Source organism: Gracilinanus agilis, chromosome 5 (assembly GCF_016433145.1).
Source record: "Gracilinanus agilis isolate LMUSP501 chromosome 5, AgileGrace, whole genome shotgun sequence".
Lineage (NCBI taxonomy): Eukaryota > Metazoa > Chordata > Mammalia > Didelphimorphia > Didelphidae > Gracilinanus > Gracilinanus agilis.
The window spans coordinates 46,299,901-46,322,458 of NC_058134.1; the positions used below are offsets into that span (position 1 = coordinate 46,299,901).

General features: G+C 36.9%; 1 protein-coding gene across 1 annotated transcript in view; it reads right to left on the minus strand.

Moving 5' to 3' along the window:
* Nucleotides 1–22,212, minus strand: part of ULK4 (unc-51 like kinase 4) — a 660,820-nt gene extending 638,608 nt beyond the window's left edge. The window contains exons 1-5 of the mRNA XM_044679671.1: nucleotides 21,937–22,212; nucleotides 14,067–14,246; nucleotides 7,603–7,702; nucleotides 4,237–4,376; nucleotides 134–293 (exon numbers count right to left, since the gene is read on the minus strand). Coding sequence (XP_044535606.1) covers nucleotides 134–293; nucleotides 4,237–4,376; nucleotides 7,603–7,702; nucleotides 14,067–14,204 — 538 coding nt within the window. The 5' untranslated portion in view covers nucleotides 14,205–14,246; nucleotides 21,937–22,212. The remainder of the gene's footprint in view (nucleotides 1–133; nucleotides 294–4,236; nucleotides 4,377–7,602; nucleotides 7,703–14,066; nucleotides 14,247–21,936) is intronic.
* Nucleotides 22,213–22,558: the final 346 nt, after the last annotated feature.

Consider the following 22,558-nt stretch of genomic DNA (forward strand, 5'->3'; position numbering starts at 1 on the left):
AGCTTAAAAACAACTGCAAAGCAGAATGAAAATAAAATTTTTGAACCAAAAACATAGGCAATATATCTTATTCAACAATTTTGGTGGCCTAAAACTGGTATTAATTGTTTGGCAGTTCCTGCAGACAACATACCTTTGACTCGGCTTCTCATACATCTTCTTGTTAGGGTCTCACCATCACCTGCACCTTCTTCTGAGGCCACCAAAGCAAAGAACTCTTCCAAATTTTCACCTTCTGCTTTGGCCAAGCTAAAATTACTGAATTTCAGTGTGCCAGGCCCTTCCAAGAGAATCTATGGAGATGTGGAAATAAAACTTGAAAAGAAACCTATTTGCTCCAGAACTTCTACAAATATTCTGCCCCACTGAAGGAATGAAATCTTAAGTAATTCATTTGAATTTGTATCACACTGTACTGATTTTCCAAATAAAAGGCAACTGGTAAGAACACAAGATATTTTTAGCATTTTCTTTGCAACTTAAGCACAATGTTAAAAATTAAATAATTACATTAAAACTCTACTTTAAATTGACAAAAAAAAGTAGAGTAAGAATTCAGTTCTTTTTTAAATTTAAAAAAAAAAAGGGTTAGATATACAATCAGTTCCCTGGCCCCATGCTGAAAGCTACAGCAGCCCGGAGAAAGGTAGTCTCAGGTTTTCTTAAGGATGGCCAAGGCTCCACTCCCAGTCTGGCTATGTAAGCAGCAGGTACATGATGTGCTCATCTATCTCTATGCTGCCAGTATCTTGTATCTTTCTTGTATCTCACAGAGCTAAAATGCAAAAACTGGCTCAATAAAATCACTAGTCCCAGGCAACAACATTAACTAAATGTCCATCATCATATGCACAGACGTTCATAGTGCTACTACCTCACACACATTAAAATTATGCACATATTAAAATTGAGCATCAATCAACTGGCATGCTATATCTATTTAAAGACTTTTTCCTCATTTGAAAGTTATATACAATCAAACTATAAGTAGTTTGTGTTATGTATACCAGTTAATGAATATGCAAATCAGGGGATAAAAATCTCCATTAGAATTCTCTTTATATTTCATAATAAATAGGTTAATATATATAGGAACTTATATTTTAATGCCTCAAAAAAAAGAATTTTAAACATCTAGGGAAGTGCTTTGCCTACAGTTGGTGCTCAAATAGTTATTGAACAGATAAGCAAACTGAACCTATGTATTTGCCATAATATAAAATATCTACCAAATTTCAGGTACTTATGGAGACTTAAGAATTTTATTATAAATAACATTTGTTTTTAGTAAAGTGAACTCTTTAGTTTTGACAAGAAAAATATAAGCAGCGGTTTAAAATCACAAATTTGCTACTCTTTTTTCCCTAGTGTAGCCACTAAATGGCTTGCAGTTTTAAATTTCAACATTTATTTCATAATTTAAGGTTCCCTAAATCCTAATAATAGACTTATTCAACTGAGAATATCCACTGAGCATTCCATCACCCAATAAAAACATTGTAAGTTTCATTAAAAAAAGCACCCGAAGATATTCTAGTTCTTTCCTTAAAACATTCATCAAGGTTTTAAATTATAAATTATCAGCTTCTCTGAAGATAACTCCCTAATGCTTTTTTAGTCTGAGTTCAATTCTTATCATTAGTCACTTAGCAATGAATATTTATCTTCTGTACAAAGCAAATCTTTGCCTTGGAACCTGCATAAATACAAACTGTTATCCAATGACTGGTTATCCAGATTTTATTGCTTTAAATCAAGAAGACTGTGGGCTAGAGAGGTTTTTACTGCAACTGGAAATCATTTTGTCCCTGTATATAAATGGATTTTTTCATGTCTGTTCACAAATTAGAATGTCATATTCATAATCTGTATTCATGATGCCTTAATTCCAATATGCAATTAGGCAGCGAGTTCTTTATAAAGATAGTTTATAGAGTCTTTACACAAAGACTATAAAAAACTTGAATGCAAAAAATATTCCAGTAGCACACACAACTGACTTCAGAAATTCTTCAAGTCACCACTTCTGAGATCACATTCGAATTAAACAGAGAAAGAACAAAATTGATATTTAGCATTAAAATCGCTTTGGACTCTCCTTGCAATGCAAAATCTAAAATGAACTTCTTTAACAGAACAAAAATCCACTCATAACTTCATAGAACAAGATGAACCATCGATTACAGCAATTGCTTGGTCTTAGACTACAAGCAAAGCGAAGGACCACGAGATGGCAATTATCTGAAAAATGTAGGCAAAACAGTCTGCTAATAAGGTAAAAAGTTTTCAAAGATTCATTTAAATTTTATTAGCCTGACTATTAAATTCACCAAAGTTTGATCAACCCCTCCCCCCCCCACCACTTCACTTAACTTGTGTTGACCGAGAATGAAAAAAGCTTACTTTGGAAAGAAATAATAACTCTCACCAATAACATGTTCAATTCCCCTTAACATATCACATATATTAATAAACACATAATTTTAGCCCACCTAAAAAAAAGCATGCCATATAATGACACTAGTATTTTAGTAGCTAAAACTTCTCTTTAATTGAATTATTAAGCCCAATCATCTAAGTCCTAATTTCAAAGTAACAAGTGACAAACTCAAAGACCCCAGCAATTAGGACAAGGACAAAAACTGCTAGAAAAACTGACAAAAACCAGACATGGGCCAGCATCTCATACCATATACCAAGATAAGCTTGAAACAGGTACTTGATTTAGCTATAAAGGGTGATATCCTAAGCAAATTGGAGAAACATGGAAGAAATTACTTGTCAGAAAAAGGGAAGAGTTTGTGACCAAAGAAGAGATAGAGAGATTTGCAGAAAATAAAATAGACCATTTTGAACCTATAAAATTTAAAAGGTTTTGCCCAAATAAAACCAATGTAGCTAAAATTAGAAGTACGAAACCTAAGGGTAAAAATCTTTGCAAGTTTCTCAGATATAGGTCTTTCTTATTTCTCAAATATATAGGGAACTGAACTAAATTTATAAGAATAATGGCCATTCCACAATCGCTATTTGGTCAAGGAATATGACAGGCAATTTTCAGAAGTAATCAAAGCTACCAAATAGTCCTATGAAAAAATGCTCTAAATGACTAATAATTAGATAAATGCAAATTAAAACAGATCTGAGGTACCACCTCACATCTTTCAGATTGGCTAAGATGACAGAAAAGGAAAATGACATATGCTGGAGGGAATGAGGGAAAACAGGTATATATATTAATGAAATGTTAGTGGAGTTGTGAACTAGTTCAACCATTTGGAACTAGGCCCAAAGGGCTTTAAAATTGTGTGTGCCCTTAAACGCACCAATACCACTACTAGGTCTATACCCTAAAGAAATCAAAGAAAAAGGAATATAACCTATATGTAAAAATATTCAGAGCAGCTCTTTTTCCAGTGGCAAAGAATTGGAATTTGAGGGGAATGGCTGAACAAGTTGTAGTATATGAATGTAATCGAATACTACTATGCTGTAACAAATCATAAAGAGAATGGTTTGGGAATTATCCTGATAGGACGTATGTGAACTGGTACAGAGTAAAGTGAGCAGAACTAGGAGAACAATTTACACAGGAACAGCAATATCATAAAGATAATCAACTGTGAAGGACTAGGTCACTGATGAATATAATGATCCACCACAATCCCAAAGGCTTCATAATGAATGAAAAATGCTATGAGATGCCAGAGAGAGAACTTAGGGACTCTGAGTGTAGCTCGAACCATGTTTTTCTCTCTTTATTTTTTATGTTTACTTCTTTTTCCCGGAAAGTGGCTAATGCAAAAATGTGCTTTACACAACTTTATATGTATAATAAGTATTGTAGTTCTTGCTTCTCAAGAATTAGGGATGAGAGGTTGAAGGTAGGCAGAATGATGGCAGATTTGAAAATGAAATAAAAATTTAAATTTAAATTTAAAAAAGTTACAAGTAACTACTCAAGGATCTCTGAAAGGAAGAAGTTCCATCAGGGTTAAAAAACCAACTGAATGGGAAATTAACATACAGTGCTGCATTTACCTTCGAAGGTACCATGATACCTTTAATCCAAAGTAATTTTTTAGATTTCTATCATTTCTATATCCTATATTTTGCAGTCTCCTACAGCAAGGACTTAAGGTACCAGATTTTAGCCTAAATACCAGATATTGTTGAGAGAAGATTAGACAGTACCTATTAACTCAAAAGCAATAAAGTAAACAATATTTCAGTTACCTTCCCAGGAGAAAGATCACAGAAGAGAATTCCAAGTTTATGAATATGATGTAATCCAGTCACCAAGTCAATCCCAAATTCTCTCACTACATCTTCAGGGAGGTGTTCATCTTGAGCAATAACCAGTTCTAAGGAACCACCTATAATAAATTTATAAGGATCATTCCTTGTAAATAATCAAATAAAATGGAAGAATGATGACTTTTAAGTTGAGAGTTCTCAATGAGCTTCACATAAAAAAAAACGGCTATAAAACTTACACAAAATGCTAAACTATGTGCACATATTGATACATAGAATGATACTTTGTGATAAAAATGCATTTATGTTATTTTTAAAGTGTATGGAGTAACAAAAAGTCATCTTTCCCTATTGAAGCCACAAGAGTAATACATAAATGTATAAACACAGTAGCTAAATAAAATATGAGTAGGTCCCAGGATAAGGAACTGTTGAGGAGGGGCTTAGTTACCCACAAGTACTGAGTAACTGGGATTCTTTTATCTATAGTACTATGTTCTAGAACAAGAGTTCTTAAGCTGAAGACCATGGACCCCAGAGAGTAAAGGAGGATATATATGTGTGTGTGTGTGTGTGTGTGTGTGTGTGTGTGTGTAAGTAAAAAATACATCTTTTTAAAAATATAATTGATATCCTATGTAATGCTATACATTTTATTTTATAGATTTTAAAACATCAATCTGAAAAGGGGTCAATAGGTTTCACCATATTGCCAAAGGAGTTCATGACACAAAGGGGTTCTAAAGTAATGGTTTCCAACTAGTGAGCCAGATTCTGGAGAGCTAGTGGCACAATGAATAGAGTGCCTGGCCTGGAGTCAAGAAGACTAATTTTTATGAGTTCAAATCTAGCCTCAAACATTTACAAGCTATGTGACTCTACAATCACTTAACTCTGTTTGCCTCGGTTTCCTCATTTGTAAAATGAGATAGAGAAATAAATGGCAAACCACTCCAGTATCTTGCCAAGAAACCTCCAAATGGGGTCACAAAGAGGTCCTACTGAAAATAACTGAACCTGAACTGAAGCCAAAGTCTAGGAAAGTTATTCCTACCCTCAACAAGAGGGTTATTGGAACAAATTGTATATATGTAACTGGAAACATCCAGAATACTTCATACACACATCTAGAACTATAGAGAACTTATGAGTAAGAGTAAACAAGAGGGGGCAGCTGGGTAGCTCAGTGGATTGAGAGCCAGGCCTAGAGACGGGAGGTCCTAGGTTCAAATCTGGCCTCAGACACTTCCCAGCCATGTGACCCTGGTCAAGTCACTTGACCCCATTGCCCACCCTTACCACTCTTCTGCCTTGGAGCCAATACACAGTATTGACTTCAAGACAGAAGGTAAGGGTTTAAAAAAAAAGAGTAAACAAGAGTCAAACAGGATACACTGGGATGGATGTCTTTGGGAGCTGTATCATTGGAGGAAATAACCACATTAAGATCACTGACCCATTTAAGTATTTAATTAATAACATCCATAATTTTCCCGCAAAACTACTGAGTTCTCTTCCTTTCTTTAAGATTTTTAGAGAATTCCCTAAAAATTAAGTTGCCACAAGCATGTTCTTTTTATCTTTGTTTTTCTTTAGTGCCATTTCTGCTTCCTGGTATAGCATTGATGAAGTCCAAATGTAGTAGATATGCTTCATGGAAGTGTCAACTATCCTCATCTGCAGCAAGTGTCCCTTGTTTGAAGCCTCACTCAATATTAATCATTAGTGGATCAAAGTTCTCTGTGGTTGAGCTTATCAAGGAAATTTGATTAGTCTTGACATATGAGTAACAGACCTGTTGGAGGAAAACCTTTGAGGATGCATTTTGTTGTGCCAAAACAAATGTTTTCCTTTATTCCCAACTTTTCACTATGAACCACATGGAAAAAATAGTTTGTTATATAAAAGTTGACAGATTTTTTTCATTACTCTTCTGTTTGCTATTCTCCTTCCATTTTTTATCTTTAAATGGTCTTAGAGTAATCTAGCTAAATTAGAAGCTAGTAATATGTATAATCTTAAACCATTCTCTTCCATAAAATTTTACAAATGAGTTTATATTTTAAACTGGTGTTGTCCCTAGCTGATGTATTTCTCTTTCTGCTTAGAAATAAAATCAAGTAATTTGCAAGCTAAGGTAGTTTCTAAGCTCTTTTGGTTTCATTGTAGTGAGTGATTTACACTGGTTAAATTTCATTAGGAAATGATCATCTATGCTGGTATCTGTTCCTCTATCCATAAGTGTTAATCAGTTGGTTTAAATAGGTCAGGTTAGAGTTGAATTAATCTTAAATCATACCTAGTTCAAGTTAGAAATTAATTTCTTTTCTTCTCATCTTCATCCTTCTAATTTAGTACTGACTTTGATCTTTGCTCCAACAAGTCAAGTGTTTCCTTCTACATAGAAAGTTGATTCAGAATGATTCTCATATCAGTAACTGTTTAGGCTGTAATTAATTTCATTTTCTGTGAAGTTAGAAGTGTTCTTGATGTCCAGTATGTTTTGACACACAGGACTGCCAGCCTCATCATATGTTTCCAGGTTTCACAGAATATCATAACCAATCACTTCATGATACAATAATGATCATATTAGTAATGAGACTCTCCATACTTACTAGACCAGTGATGGTCAAACTATTCCCCGAGAGCCAGATCCAGGTGTAGTTTGCCCATCACTGCCTTAAGCAATTCCCTAATCAGGACATCTGGATGTGGGGCCTAGTGACTAGGGAATTGCTCAAGGCAGTGATGGGCAAACTACACCTGGATCTGGCTCTCGGGGAATAGTTTGCCCATCACTGGTCTAGACTATTCCTCAGACAGTAAACACAGTTTATCACAGTTTGTTTCTGAGTAAGGACCTTTCTAGCATTCTAGAATCTTCCACTGCAATGGAACAGCTGCCAAGAACTGACATCATGATGAGACTTAGAAGTAGAACCTCTGAGAGTGCTAATCTTTGAATTAACTGAAGTCCACAAGGCTTTCCCAATAACCATGTATCAACATTTGTTTCTCTAGACTTTTTGGTTTGTTTGGATAAACTAATACATGTAAGAAGTAAAGCAAAAACACATGAAGAAGATCTTCTCCTCTCATCTAGGAGCTAAGAGACTCCAAGAGTGGAATATTGCACACACTGTCAAATACAATTACTCTTGAATACAATTACGCTTTTCTTGGTTAAAAAGAAGTGATCTTGGCATTCAAGATGGGAATACTGAGAAATTGCTGAGAAACAAACAAATGGTAAAACTTTTAACAAGAAAATCAATGTAGAACAAATGTTTTTCCAAATGCCTGCAGGGTTTGCATTAACAACACTGGCTTCATTCTCCTTACCTGTACATAGTTCTACAACAAGCCAGAGATGATTGCTGGTTTCGTACCACTCATGAAAAGTGACTATATTCTTGTGTTTAATTTCATGTGTCAGGCGAACCTATACAAAAATATGGTGTTAATGAATTGTATTTTGAGAAAAATCAATTTTAAAACTTGGACATTTAAGATTTTCAACTTTCTTTCCTTAAATTCCTAGTGACATATGATATTATTTAATTACTGCTTTAATCCCTGCTTCAAGCCTTAGATCAAAGATTTTGACCTGGAAGGAAACGTAGATATGAACTGACCCAAATCCTTCCTTGTACAGGTGGGGAAAAGGCCTATTGGGGTTAAGTGACTTGGCCCAAAGCACATAGGCAGTAAGAAAGAAAGCCCAGAATTAAATCAAGATCTTCTGATGTCATTTTCCTCCCAAGGTGTCAAACTCTTGGCCCACAAGAGAACCACAAAACTCTTGAGCACAGCCCAAATCCAATTAAAATAATTGGGAAATGTTTAACAAAATATACAAAAATACAATATACCATCAATAATGTAGAAGTGTGATATTCTATGTCAAAATGAGGCCCTCTGGCATCTATTTCTATATGAGTTTGACGCCTCCCTATTATATCATGTTCTCATTACTGAAAAAGCTTTAATGGTCAATTAATGCAGGGGAAGGTATTTTATCATTAATATGCAAATATAAAATATGCATATATTATTATGTTATAATCATTGCACAAGACCAAAAAGGAAAAAAGTCAAAAGTAACCATACTTACCTAATGGTGAAGTTAACAATGAAGGTATAAAATTACCTTGATTTAAGAAAGTTGTATTACACAATTTCAAATATTAGTTTTTCACCTTAAATTTAAATTTTTAAATACTCTACATTCTCATTTTTAGATATGCTTTTAAGTAGCAACATCTCATGTGCCAATTGAATACCGGATCCAAATTAGTAAATGGCTTTAAAAACTATAGATAAAATCATCACTTTGATTCCCCCTCTTCCCCCCAAAAAATATTAACTCATTTATATGGCAATTTTCAAGTTTCCAAAGAACTTTTCTCATAAGTTTGCAAGGTTTGGGACAGAGGAGGAAGCAGAAACGCAGAGAAATTAAACACTTTCCTCTAGACTTCAACTATTAAGTGTCAAAACAAGGATTCCAGCTCAGGTTTTTTTAATTCCAGGAGGCTGTATTTCAACATATACTATCTTCCATAAGGGAAAAACTAATTCACTATATCATACACCCATTAAAAAATCCTTCAGTGGTTCCCCACTTCCTTAGAACAGGGGTTTCTTTTTTTTTTTTAAACTCTTGCCTTCCGCCTTAGAATCTATTGGTTCCAAGGCAGAAGAGTGGTAAGGGCTAGGCTATGGAGATTAAGTGACTTGCCCAGGGTCACACAACTAGGAAGTGTTTGAGGCCAGATTTGAACCTAGGGCTTCTGTCTCTAGGCCTGGCTCTCAATCCACTGAGCAACCCAGCTGCCTCCTAGGCTCTTAACCCTTTTTTTCTGCCATGGATTTTTCTGGCTGTCTGGTGAAACTGAACAGCCCTTTCTCCATATAGTTTTTAAATAACTAAAGGAAATGCTAATTTTAGTTCGTAATTAGCAAAAATAACAATGTCATTTCTGCCCCATCCAAGGTCATTAACCCCCTGAAATCTAACCATGACCACCTCCCAAATGGCTGCAGAGACTCCAGGTTAAGAATGTTGGCTATACAATAAAAAAGGTAAGACAGTACTGTAGAAGGAACATTGTACTGAGAATCCAAATCATGGATTTGAACCTTGTCTAATACTTAAAGTCTGTGTGACCACAGGCAAGTCACCTACTCATTTTAAGCCTAAGTTCCCTCATCAATAAAATAAAGAAAATAACACTTTTAGTACCTACATCAAAAGGTTTTAGTGAAGATCAAATGAAATCATTGCTACCGTGGATTTGATTCTGACTAAAGAGAAGAAAATATATGAATAAAGAGAATAAGAGAAGCAAGAAACATACCATCAAAGAATGAATGACTAGAAGCAATCTGGCACAGGAGATCATCATATATACTAATAGCAATATTATATGATGCTCAACTGTGAAAGACTTTGCTGCTCTCTCAGCAATATAATGATCTGGGAGAATTCTGAAGGACTTATAACAAGGCATGCTATCCAGCTCCAGAGAAAGAACTATCGGAGTCAGATGCAGATCAAAGCATGCGATTTTTCACACTAGTTTATATGTGGTTTTATTTGGGGGGTTTTAGTTTTATTTGATTATTCTCTTACAATGAACAGTATGGAAATATGTTTTGCAGGATAATACATGTATAACACAAATCAAACTATTTACTTTTCCCAGGAGTCGGGAAGAGAAGAAGACAATTTGGACCTTATAACTTCAAAAAAGCATATGTAGAAAATTAATATTACATGTAATTAAGAAAATAAAATATCTTCAAAAAAAAAAAGCATCTGGCATGCACCCTTCACTTTAAGTTAAAGGTGGAACAGCAAGGTGGCCCAAGAGATAGTGTCAGGCTTCGAGACAAGAGGTCCTAAGTTCAAATCTGGCCTCAGATACTTTCTAGTTGTGTGACTCCGAGAAAGTCAATTAAACCCAACTGCCCTGCCCTTACCACTCTTTTGCCTAGGAACTGATACTTAGTAAAGAGTATCAAAAGAGTTTAAAAAAAAACTTGAAGGATTTATAAGAAAAATGGTAACATAAATGGAAAAAAGAATGGTTGATGCTCCTTAACCTTACCCCTGAAAGGGTTAAATAACAAATGTGCTATTTATCCATACCAGAGAAAGTACAGGTGTCCCTTATATATCATGGGGACAGGGGTACAGTAATTATAGGCCCCTGTAATCTGGAAAATCCATGTAAAAATTTTTGACCCTCCTTTTGTACCAAAGAAGTTTAAAGTTTTTCTTTTTCTTTTACAGGATGTTTACTGGGTATATTTAAAGTGTTAAAAGACAAAATATATTTTATTTTTATATATTAACATTATTAATTATATATTAATTATAGACTACTATGCATTATTATATTATTATATAATTACATTATATTACTACATAGTGATACATCAATTATATATTACTATACATATAATTTATGCATTTCTAAGTTTCTAAACTTTTTCTGTGTCATCTCCTGGCTTTTGTGTGTCATGTGCAGCTTCTGCAAAACTCCCCCCAAATTCCCATTTAATTTCTTATGCTTATCGCTTAAGTTGTGACTTGAAAGGGATACCTGTATTAACTTTGGTAAACAGCACCTTCCATAGAGTAGGCACAAAAATGTTTGTGGAATTAAATTTATTCCTACAATGGTAAAAATGCAATGTAAAAAAAAAAAAATAAATTATCTGACAACAGTACCATGAAAGTCCACCAGATGGAGATATCCTCCTATGCAATAGTGATTACAATATAATTCAGGGCAATAGAAGGAAACCAAGAGGGAGCGTCAAAGATAAAAATCATGAAATGACTCTGTTTTATAAAGGAGAAATCTACTATTTAAATGTTGGAATTGACCAAGCCAAAAACTCACAGGAACCCCGGAGAGAATTTATTGGAATAAAAACAGTAAAAAATACAACAGAATTTGGCTAACTGGGAAAGTCTGACCTGGAACTAGGAAGATCTAAGTTCAAATCTAGCCTCAGATAATTGATAAATGGTGTGATCCTTTAAGTGGCATCCGTCTCAGTTTCCTCATCTGTCAAATGGGGATGATAATAAAGTACTTACCTCCTTTCACTAAGCCCTTCTCCCATAATAAAACAGTGATATGACGTCAAGTCAAATCTACTTCTTTCATCTTTTTCCCCTTTTCTCCACTGACACTGCCACCACCTGAGCACAAGCCCTCATCAGTCCATGCCTCGACCACTGAAAGCGTCTACTGGTTGGTTTCCCAGCCTTCAGTTTCTCCACACTCTGGTTCATCTCCCCCAATAGCTGATCTCCCTAAAACACAAAGCTAATTAGGTCAACCCCTGTCCGCACTCAGTCAATTCCCGTTGTTCTTTTTCACTCAAGTATCAAATATAAAATCCTCCATTTGGCTTTTAAAGCGTCTCCTAAGCCGGCCTCTCCCCGTTATCCTGCAATCCAGTGATGCTGGCCTCCTTGATCGTCCTTGCACATAACACTCCAACTCTCAAGACTTTTCACAGACTGTCCTCCCCAAGTCAAGAACACTCTTCCTCTTCCTCCTCCTCCTCCTCCTCCTCCTCCTCACTGCCCTTGGCTTCCTTCAAGTCCCAGTTAAAGTCCCACCTTCTACAAGAAGCTTTTTCCAGTCCCCCTTAAACTCTGTATCTTCCCTCTGACAGTATTTCCATTTTATTCTGTGTCTGTCTTATTTGTTCATATGAGTTTGCAACTTCTCTCCCATAAACTGGCAATTCCTTGGGAGTAGAGGCTTTTTTTTTGTCTTTCTTTGTATCCCCAGAACTCAGCACACAGTAAGCACTTAATAAATTCTTGTTCGCTAAGAGTTATTATTATGAGGACAAAATGAGGTGATGTTGGTAAAGCACTTTGCAAACCTTAAATTGCTATATAAATACTGGCTGGTATTATTTTTAAAATCAAAGATGTTATTTTCAGAAAAAGCTCCTTTAAAGAAATAGCTCAAGTGAAGAAAATCAGAAGATCTACAAAGTATAGCACTTTAATTTATCTACTATCTAGTAACTGCGGCAGCTAGATGCCTAGAGGCAGAAACACCCGAGTGTAAATCTGGTCTCAGATACTTACTGGCTGTGTGACCCTGAGCAAGTCACTTAATTCTGCCTCAGTTTTCTCATCTATAAAAATGAGTTGGAGATGGAAATGGCAAATCATTCCAGTATCTTTGCCAATAAAACTCCAAAAGGGCTAATGAAGCATCAAACACCACTGAAATGACTGAAGAACAACAACTAACAATAGGATTGAGAACATGAAGGAACATGAAAAACTAGTTCTCCGACATGAAAAAAAAAGAACATTCTAAAACTAGTAAGATTCTGCAAATGCCTCATAAGGGTAAAACATCTCTAATAATCTAGAGCAGTGATGGGCAAACTTTTCTCAATTATATATTAATCTGGTTCAGGACACTGGGGAGTTGGATGCCTTGACTTAGACCTCTCAGGACCACTGTTCATTACTTGCACAATAAAAATAATGCCCTCAAGAAAAGCGACTGAACACTAGAAATGAAGGACTCTGCCCTAGTCAGACTACATTTGGAGTAGTTTCCAGTGCTGGGCACTAGATGACTTCCCTACAAGGACACTACAGCAGGAACATACCCAGAGAGGGGTAGCCAGGACACAACAGTGAGGGGCTGGGAACTGTGCTGTTCAAATAGTAACAAAAGGAGCTATTTTGTAATAGAGAGAAGAGAGGGCCTAGGATCATCATAGGATAACTGTCCTTAAGTATGCGCAAGGAGGACAGCCATTTGGAAGAATGATGAGATTTGTTCTGTGTGGCCCTGGAGAATGGAAGTTATAGAGATTTAGGCTCAACATAAGGGAAAAACTTCCTTCAAATTAGAGCTATCCAGAAAGGAAGAAGGCTGTCTCAGGAGGTAGAAACATCCTATCTCCTCAAGGTCTTCTCTGGAGGTCTTGAAGAAAAGAAGCAGAATGACTCTGTCCAGGATGACGGAGGGACGATTGCTGTGCAGGAAGTTTGTGGCTAAGGTCTCTTCCAATTCTAAAATTTTATAAGGATCAGAGCTGCCTTAAATTGGAAGAATCTGCCCAGAACACAGAAAATGCAGAGGAATGAGACAATCTGCCAAATTCAGGAAGATATAGTATAGAGACGTTGCCTTCATCTTAGTAGATGCTCCAGATTTGTTTCTAAATAAAAGGCTAAAGTAATATGAATGAAGCCTGGGACAGGCAGGGGATACTGGCTGTCCCTGATCCTTTAGTCTTCCTGTTACCCTCTCTTTATTCTTCCCCCCAAAATGTATCCATCTCCCTTTCTTTTCCTAGCTTCTGAACATTCCTTCTCTTTTCTCTCTTATCCCTTAATATTCCTATCATTCTTAATTGACTACAAAATGAAGATGAAGCACACTTGCATTATTGGTTATGCCTATTTAACAAAATGTAATGTTCTGTTGGAAGGAATTCCCATGCCAATGAGATCACTGATCCATCTGAGTAATGTTTTATGATCTAATTTAAAAAATAATGAAGTGGAAAAATGTTTCTCCCTTTCTGAAAAAAAACCTCAGTTAATTAACTTACTGTTAGTTACCAATTTACTGCCAATGCTTTTTTTTTTTTTTTGTAAAGCTGTGTCCCTCAACAAAATAAAGTACAGGCTGATTACATTCAATGACATCAATTTAAATTAAAATGATTTCTTTATTTTTGCATCATAACTTATAGTTGTATATTTCTACGAAGGTAGGGTAGGATATCTTACTTACCCAGTTAGTTATTTCAGGCCTTTTGCATTTATCTGTGCAAAGAATGGCTACAAAGTTAATTGTTCCTTTCCTCCGTCCTTTATAAACAACAGTCTTGCTTCCTTTTCCGATCTCTTCATAAAGAATAAAGTTTTCCATTTTGAAGATTTGTTATATCTTCTTCCGTTTCATCTCTACTGCCTAAGAAATGAAAAAGAAATCATATATAATTTTCCAAATTCATACAGATCTCAATCATATTTAATACACAAAAGAAACCTTATGGTTACATTCATTCTTTTAAAGAAATCCTTCAAATGTTAAACAATAAGGTCTATCTTTTTCAAGCACAACGTAAGTAGAGAACAGACTATATTACAAAAGCCATTTGTAAACCAACATTGGGTTTTCTCAATGAAATTCAAGTCTTAAACCGTCTGAGTAACATTCTTACTTCCAGGCATCACACACTTAGCAACCTAAAAAATTAGACCAAAAAAAATCATACCTAAAAAGATTTTGAGCATGTACCACCAATATGGGCATAGTTACAGATTACGTACATCTTATACTAATAAATATGAATATTATGAATATTTGTGATTTAAAAATTGAAGAGGGCATTGAGGCTGTGAGAACCTGGGTAACTAGAACAATAGTATCTCTCTCCAATTTCAGAGCTCGGCTCAATACAGCCTCTCCCAATCCCACGAGAACCAATCCCCTCCCTCCCAAACTAGTTTGTATTTAGTGATTTTGTACTTAATAGCATGTATTCTCTTGTGTATTTATTTCGTGTATCCTTACTGGACATCCCAAAAATCTTAGTTCAGTTTTAAGACCCTAAAGCTTACGTACTTCTGTCTTCTCCTTTGGAGCAGAAGCTTTTTTTTGCTTAGTTTTTTTAATTAGTTTTTTATTTTATTTTATTTTTGAGCAGAAGCTTTTAAAAGAAAAGAATCGGTAACTGATCTGTTTTCCCGGGCCCTAGTACAGAACATAACATATAGTAGGTACTTTAATATTTTTAAAATGCTTGATTGACAGTCACAAGGAAGTTTGGACAAGAGTGGAAGGATTATGTAATGAGATGTATGATACAGATCACAAGCCATCCCTGCCTGCTCTATCCAGAGAGATTTCCAACAGTATCTCTTCCCAAATTCCTCCAGCCCTATCCCTTCAGATACTCAACACTGACCCTCCTTGGTCCTGTCAGATCCCAAAAGAGTTACCTGAGCCTTGCCCCTAATCTGCCACCATAACCTAAGGATTACTAGGCCTCTCCATTTGCAGCTGAACTCTTCTATATATGTTTTTCTGCTCAATTAATCTTGAGTTCATTGAGAGCAGAGTTGTCTCTTTTCTATTTGTACACCCAGTGCTTAGGAAGGTGATCGGTTCAGAGTAAGCACTTCATAAATGTTCTTCTATTCCATTTTGTCCCAGAATGTAATTTTCTAAGATAAATAAAAATTAAAAGTAAATCTAAATCTTACACTAAGTTTTTATTAAATATTTTTAACTTATTTAATCCTTCATCAAGGTCGTACAAAGGTAAATGAATTTAGCATTTGTCCTTCATAAATCATCACTTTCCAAATCTAAGTAAGACAAGCAGCTATTTATATTTCTCTCTGGTCAGAGATGACTTATTTTGAGAGAGGCAAAATAATAAAGAAAATCCTGCATTAAAGGAAGCATGCACAAAGTAACACAGGCTTTACATGCCAAACAGAGTTAGATATTTGCTCCTAGATGATTAGGGATATCACATCCTCCTTGTCCTCTCTGGAGATTTCTGACCATGTGGACCTTTGCCTGTTCTTCACTTATCTCATGCCCCCTAAGTCTGGCCATTCCTCAAGGTTCTGTCCAGGATGATCTCTATTCTTTCTCTATGGTCTCTCCATGGAATCAATATTTATATTTTCTAAACATATGACTACCAAATCTAGAGGATCCAGCCTTATCATCTCCTAAACTCTAGTTCATTTCCAACTGTGTCCTGGACATAAAAGGTGAGGAAAACCACATTTCCTCTAAGATAAAATGCAAAACTCCTCAGATTGACATTTAAAGTCATTCACAATCTGATTTCAGCCAACCTTTTCAATCTAATTTTGCTATATATATTCCTCAGAGAAGAAGCTACCCTAGGTTCAAAGTACTCTTCTATCTATAATCCTAATATTAGAGCTGAGCATCTTTACCTTTAATAGTGTGATACTGGAAATTTGGGAGTCCTTGAACTAATTTTGAGGTCCCTGATCTAAACTTCCTGTGGACATTTAGGGCTCTTTCAAACTACATTTCCCATGATTCCTCTTGTGTAATCACATAGACAGGAAGTGTAATAACGTGGAGAAAAGTATAAAAAAGAAGTGCCTGGAAGGGCACACTTTTTTCCCAGCTGAAGCAACATAGTGGTGGAGGTATGGCGGGCCTTTCAAACTAACTCTTAATATGGCACGTGGCTTTATTTTTCTAATGACTCTCAATAAATCTTTTAAAACCTTAATATTTTTAAATCTATACTTTTATACCCATTTTATTTCTTACAATAGTCAACCAAAAAAATGCAATTAACCCAAAGCAAACTATTAAGATGGTATAATTTTTTAAAATAGTAATAAAAACAAAATATTTCCCCCAGAAACCTACTGCACGTTTTCCTTTAGCCATATAAAATTATCAATGAGAAGAGGATGCACTACATAAAAGAAACACACCTTCATGGGTCAGAAAATTCACCTCTCTAGGACTAGAGGACCCTGGTATCTTTTCCCTTCTCAAGATGTCCTCATGTTTCTCCCATTGGACATCTTTGATCCATCCCTTCCTGTCATCTCCAAAAGATTGGTTCCCCTTAATCATCTCTCCCTCTAATCTTCTATCTCTGCCTATTTACTACTAGATCACTTACAAATTTACAAACATGAACTGACCACCCTCCAACTTCAACCATTTACCTACAATGGACTCTCCCTTGACCCTAATCTCTCACGCTATTGATCTTTTCTCCTTTTCATAGTCAATCTCTTAGAAATAAACTTTTTAAATTTTGCATGTCCATTTCCTCTCCATTAATTCACATCTTAATCTTCTAAAATCTATCTTCTGTCCTAATTATTAAACTAAAATCTGTTTCCAAAGTTACCAATGACCTCTTAATTGCTGGTTCTAATGGCCTTTTCTCAGTTTTCATTCTTCTTGATTTCTCTGTTGCTGGTGGCATAACTAATCTCTATCTCCTCCTAGATACTGGTACCCCTCTGAGTTTTCATGATACTGCTTTCTCTCCACTCTTCTACCTATTGAACTCCCAGTCTCCATTACTAATTCATCTTACATATTATGCTCCCTATCTACGGATGTACCTCAGGGTTCTGCCTTGGGTTCTCTTCTCTTGCCTCTTTACATTTTCTCAATAACTTTTATTAGTCCCCATGAACTAATTATCTCTATGCAAATGACTCCTAGACATCTCTTTTTCTTTTCTAGATAGACAGCGAGACAGCTATGGCTCCCTATATGGAAATATACCACTACAGCTCCTTATATATAAATGTACATTTATATTTTTGGTTCCTTATATATAAGTATAAATACAGGTACTATCTCCCTATAGGGATATAGGGATATAGCTGTCCATAGAGTCCTAGTCTCTCTCCTAAGCTTAAGGCACAGATCACTCACTGACTACTAAACAATATGAACTGGATGTCCCATAGGCATCTATCTCAAATAACTCATCCACAACAGATTCATTATCTTCCCTCTACCACTACCCCCCTCCAAAACCCTTTCCTGCTTTTTAGAATTTCCTACTATCCTTCTAGTTACACAGGTTCACAGTCTTCCTCAATTCCTCACTCCCTCATTCTACATATCCAATCAGTGGTCCAGTGTTATGAATTCTACAGCCACCACATCTCTCACACTCATGTCTTTCTTTTGCTCAGTCATCAGCCTTTATCATTTCTATCCAGAACTATTTCAGTAGTCCCCTAATTGGCTTCTTTGCCTCAAGTCTCTGCCCTATTCAATCCATCCTCCAAATTAATGTCAACAATGATTTTCCTAAAACTCTGACCTGAGAGTCTCATAAACTCCAGTGGTTCTCTATTGCCTCTAGAATCAAATAAAAACTCTTCTTCTTGGCATTTAAAGCTCTTCACATCCTGGCTCCAATCTGTCTTTCTAGCTTTATTAAACATTATGTCCTCCATTACTCTTAGGTCCACTAGAACTGGCCTTCTTGCTGTTCTGACCTTCTCACATGACATTCCATCTCTTGTCTCTGTGACTTTGCACATGCTGCCATCCCTTCCCCACCACAACTAGAATGCATGCCCTCCTCATCTCTCTTAGTATCTCTATTTTCAATAAGCTTATGAAATAATCCAAGACAGTGTGCTAAAAATAGAGAGATGTGGATTGGTGGAAGTAATCAGGAAATATTTCTTATAGATAGAAATCACTTGGTGATGACTTGAAAGTCACTTGATGGAAAAGGTGGGGGGTGGGGGAAGCCTGAACCTTACTTTCTAAGCCTGATAATGTCCAGGATGATGTATACTAAAATGACCAGGGTAAGAGGAGGTGTCAGATCTCCAAGCAGGGCAAAAGCCTGATGAGGTATATTAGGGTATGTAAAGGTGAATGGATATCATCAGGCTTATGAGGCAAAAGCTAAGGAAGACCCAGTCACAAGTCCAAGACCATGATTTCAGAGAGTGCATGATAGAGCAACTTTGAAGGGTGGGGCTGACACTGAGGCCTATCTATGCTAAAGCAGTTATTTACTTAATTCAAAACCTTAATACTTATACTAAAATAAACACAAAAAGCCTACTAAAATCATGACTTATGCTAACTATCTTAGAATTACAATTATGATAGTTCAAGACTACTGCTAACATTAAAATCAAATCCTCATATAAAGGGGTAGGGGATTTTTCAATCACAAAAGTATCATCTAGCCCAGTGATGGGCAAACTTTTTAAAGAGGGGGCCAAAGGAAAGGAAATGCTCATCTGTCAGTCTGTTTCTAAGGCAACTCTTTGGAAGTTTCATTGTATTGTATCCTACTCATTTTATTCGTCAGATTAGGAATAATGTCCAGCAGCAGGATAGAACATTTCAGCCCCCCCCCCCAATCTGGCCCCAAGGCCATAGTTTGCCCATCACTGATCTAGGGAATGTATTAAAAAGAAATTGTCAATTGTATAGCAAAAATGAAAACAAGAATTAATAATGAAACAAATATCTAAGAATCTAATTCAAGTATCAAATTCTAACTAGAAAAAAATGTCAATGTGACAGTAGATTCAAGATCACTAGAGGTGAACAGGATTGAAGAAAGGAGAGAATAATTTGTTATTTTTTTAAATAGTGCCATCATTCTAAAAAGACTAGGAGGCAGCTGGGTGGCTCAGTGGATTGAGAGCCAGACCCAGAGACAGAAGGTCCTGGGTTCAAATCTGTTCTCAGACACTTTCTAGCTGTGTGACCCTGGGCAAGTCACTTAACCCCGATAGGCCATACCACTCTTCTGCCTTAGAACCAACACACAGTATTGATTCTAAGATGGAAGATAAGGTTTAAAATAAATAAATAAATATTTTATAAAAGGCTCCAAAAGCATTTACAACATAAATTTAAAAAACAAAACTCTCAAAATATATAAGTAAGGTATGATAAACTGAAAAAATTATGAAAATTAATGAAGTAAATAAAATCAAAAACAGTTATTAGGCAACTACCAGATAAGCTTCTACATTCCTATGTATTGCCCAATTATAAAACATGGAACAAGAGTAAACAATCATCATTTTAGAATTTAGAGAAAGGCTGGAATTTAGAAATTAACTTATTGGATCCTCTTCTTTACATATGAGAAACTTAGAGACTTACTCAAGCTCAAGCAGTCAATAAGCAAAAGTGCTAGAAACAGAACTAATACCTCCTAATTACAAATTCTGTATTGGTTCAATTATAGGTTATCTTTAAAGCTCCAGGACCTTAAGCAAGCCACTGAATGACTTCAAGCTTCAGTTTTAACCATCTTTAAAATGGGGATGATAATCCTTATACTATTTCACAGTGTTTAGAAAATATACAGTTATTTCTTCCACATTGTTGGGGTTAAAGGGTCCAGTGCCCCTATAATCTGGAAAATCCATGTAAAAATTTATGGTCTTCCTTTCATACTAGAAAAGAAGTCAATTTTTTTTTCCATTTATAGGGTTTTTATAATACCTTATTATAAATTTTGGGTTAATTATACATTTCTGAGTTTCTGAACTTTTTCTGTCATCTGCTCCCCAAAAATTCCCAGTTAATTTCTTATGCCTACCTGTGATATAGTGAACTTAAAATAGAGAAAGTCACATTGTGGAAGGGATGACTGTAGTTTTACAAATCTTAAATCATTATAGAAACGTAACAATCCAGTGTAGTAGAAAAGGGAAAAGACTGGATTTAAAGTTGGAGAAAGGAGGTTCAAATCACTGCTCTTTTATTTAACTACTTCTGGGACCTTAGGAAAGTCCCCTAACTAGTCTGGGCTCCAAATATATCTGAAAAATTAAGGGATGAATCCAGAAAATATCTAGAAGTCCTAGTTCAGCTTTGAATTATTAGATTTTGTCACTTCCTCACACTGGGCTCAGTTTCTCCAAATGTAAAACAAGGAAGTTGGCCTACATGATCTTTAAAATTCCTTCCAGTCATGGCTCCTTTCAATTAGGAAGCAGTTCAGTAAGAGAGACTGAGTACTGACTCAAGAATCAAAAGACACAACTTCAAATCCTGCCACTGCTCTTACTATCTAAGTAACTCTCCATGTCCATTGGAGAATGGCAGTCTCTGGGCCTCAGTTCCCTCATTTGTAAAATGAGCCAGCTGAAGTAGCTATCAGTCCTAGGTCTAATAGCCTGTGAGACTAAATGTCCTGCAGAGCAGTTAGCATCACAATTCTCTGGCAAATTAACTTAAGAAAGAAGATGGAGGAGGCCCTTTGGGTGGCCCAGGGGATAGAGCCAGGCCTGGAGGCAGGAAGTCCCGGGCTCAAATCTGGCCTCAGGCCCTTCTTAGACCAGTGATCCAGGAAGTCACTTAACCCCCCATTGCCTAGTCCTTACTATAGTCTTGGAATCAATACAAGGTACAGATTTTAAGAGGAAAAGGAAGGACAAAGAAAGGAAGAAAATGAAAGAGGGAGAGGGAGAGGGAAAGGGAAGGGAAGGGAAGGGAGGAAAGGCGAGTGAATACTTGGGGGTCACCACCAAGAACCCTAAGAACCCAGTATCTACTCTGCCATTTACTACGTGACCCTGGGCAAGTCACTTAACATCCTCATCTGTAAAAATAGGGACTTGGAGTAGATAATCTCTGAGGTCCTCGCTATGAAACGAAGAACCCGGAGAGGAAGAGAGAACCACAATTGCTTTAGGGATGTTTATTTGGCAGTAAGCTACCGACATTCCGAGGGGATGGCCTGGGAAAGAAGTATTTTAACGAGAAAAGGCTCCAGAGGAGTAGCAAATATTAACTGGGGAAAAGGTGGCGGATGTAGATTCACAGATGGAGGCGAGAGGGGTACGGATACAGGCGCTGGAAGGATGCACTCCTAGAGAAGAAAAGGCGGTGGCAGCAGCGCAGGACCAAAGGGCGCGTCCGCAGAGAAAGAAGAAAGGCGGAGACAGCGCCGGCGCGGGGGGCGCGCGCCCCGCCTCGCGCAAGCTGCGCCACGGACTGTTGGTGGAGGCGCACCGGAGGCAGTGGCGGTAACGGCCGGCTTCCGCCTCCCGCCTCGCACGCCACCTCTCCTTCCCCCCACACCTCCCAGCCCTATCCCAATCTCCACAGAAATAGAAAAACGAACCCGAGCCCACCGTCTCCCCAGCTGGCTTCTTTGGGAGAACTGTCGGCCCCCGAGAGCGGCGATCGGGATGTGGAAGCCCAGGGCTCCTGGAAGTTCGGGGTGCTCCGCAAGCCTTGACTCTCTAGGCTGGTCCACTCTCACCGAGGAGCGGGGGAACACGAGGAGATTCCGCGGCTTTTTTTTTTTTTTTTTTAAGGTTATGAACTCAGGAATATCGCTCCCCCCCTCCTCATTTCGAATCATCCAGCCCGTCGCCTAGGCAGCACGCTGAATGCCGGAAGCAGGCCAAGGCGTTCATTGGGCCAGCACCCTCGTTTCTCATTGGCTGAATTGGGAGGCGGCGTCCCGCCGTCGCACCTAGCAACCGAGAGGGCACTTAATTATAGGGCTGCTTCCCCACCCAAGAAAGGATGGAAGGAATTCCACTGTATCTAACGCTACTTGGCGGCAATGGGACCTTTTCTGAATTTTTTTTTCTGTCTCTCCTTCTGTCCTCTTTCTGCTTTATCCTTCTCTTCTCAATCCTCTATTTGATGTAAAAAGATCCGGATTCAAATCCCATCTTGGGCACCACTTGGGTAATCTCGGTCAGGTAACAACCTCCCTGGGCTTTTGTTTCTTC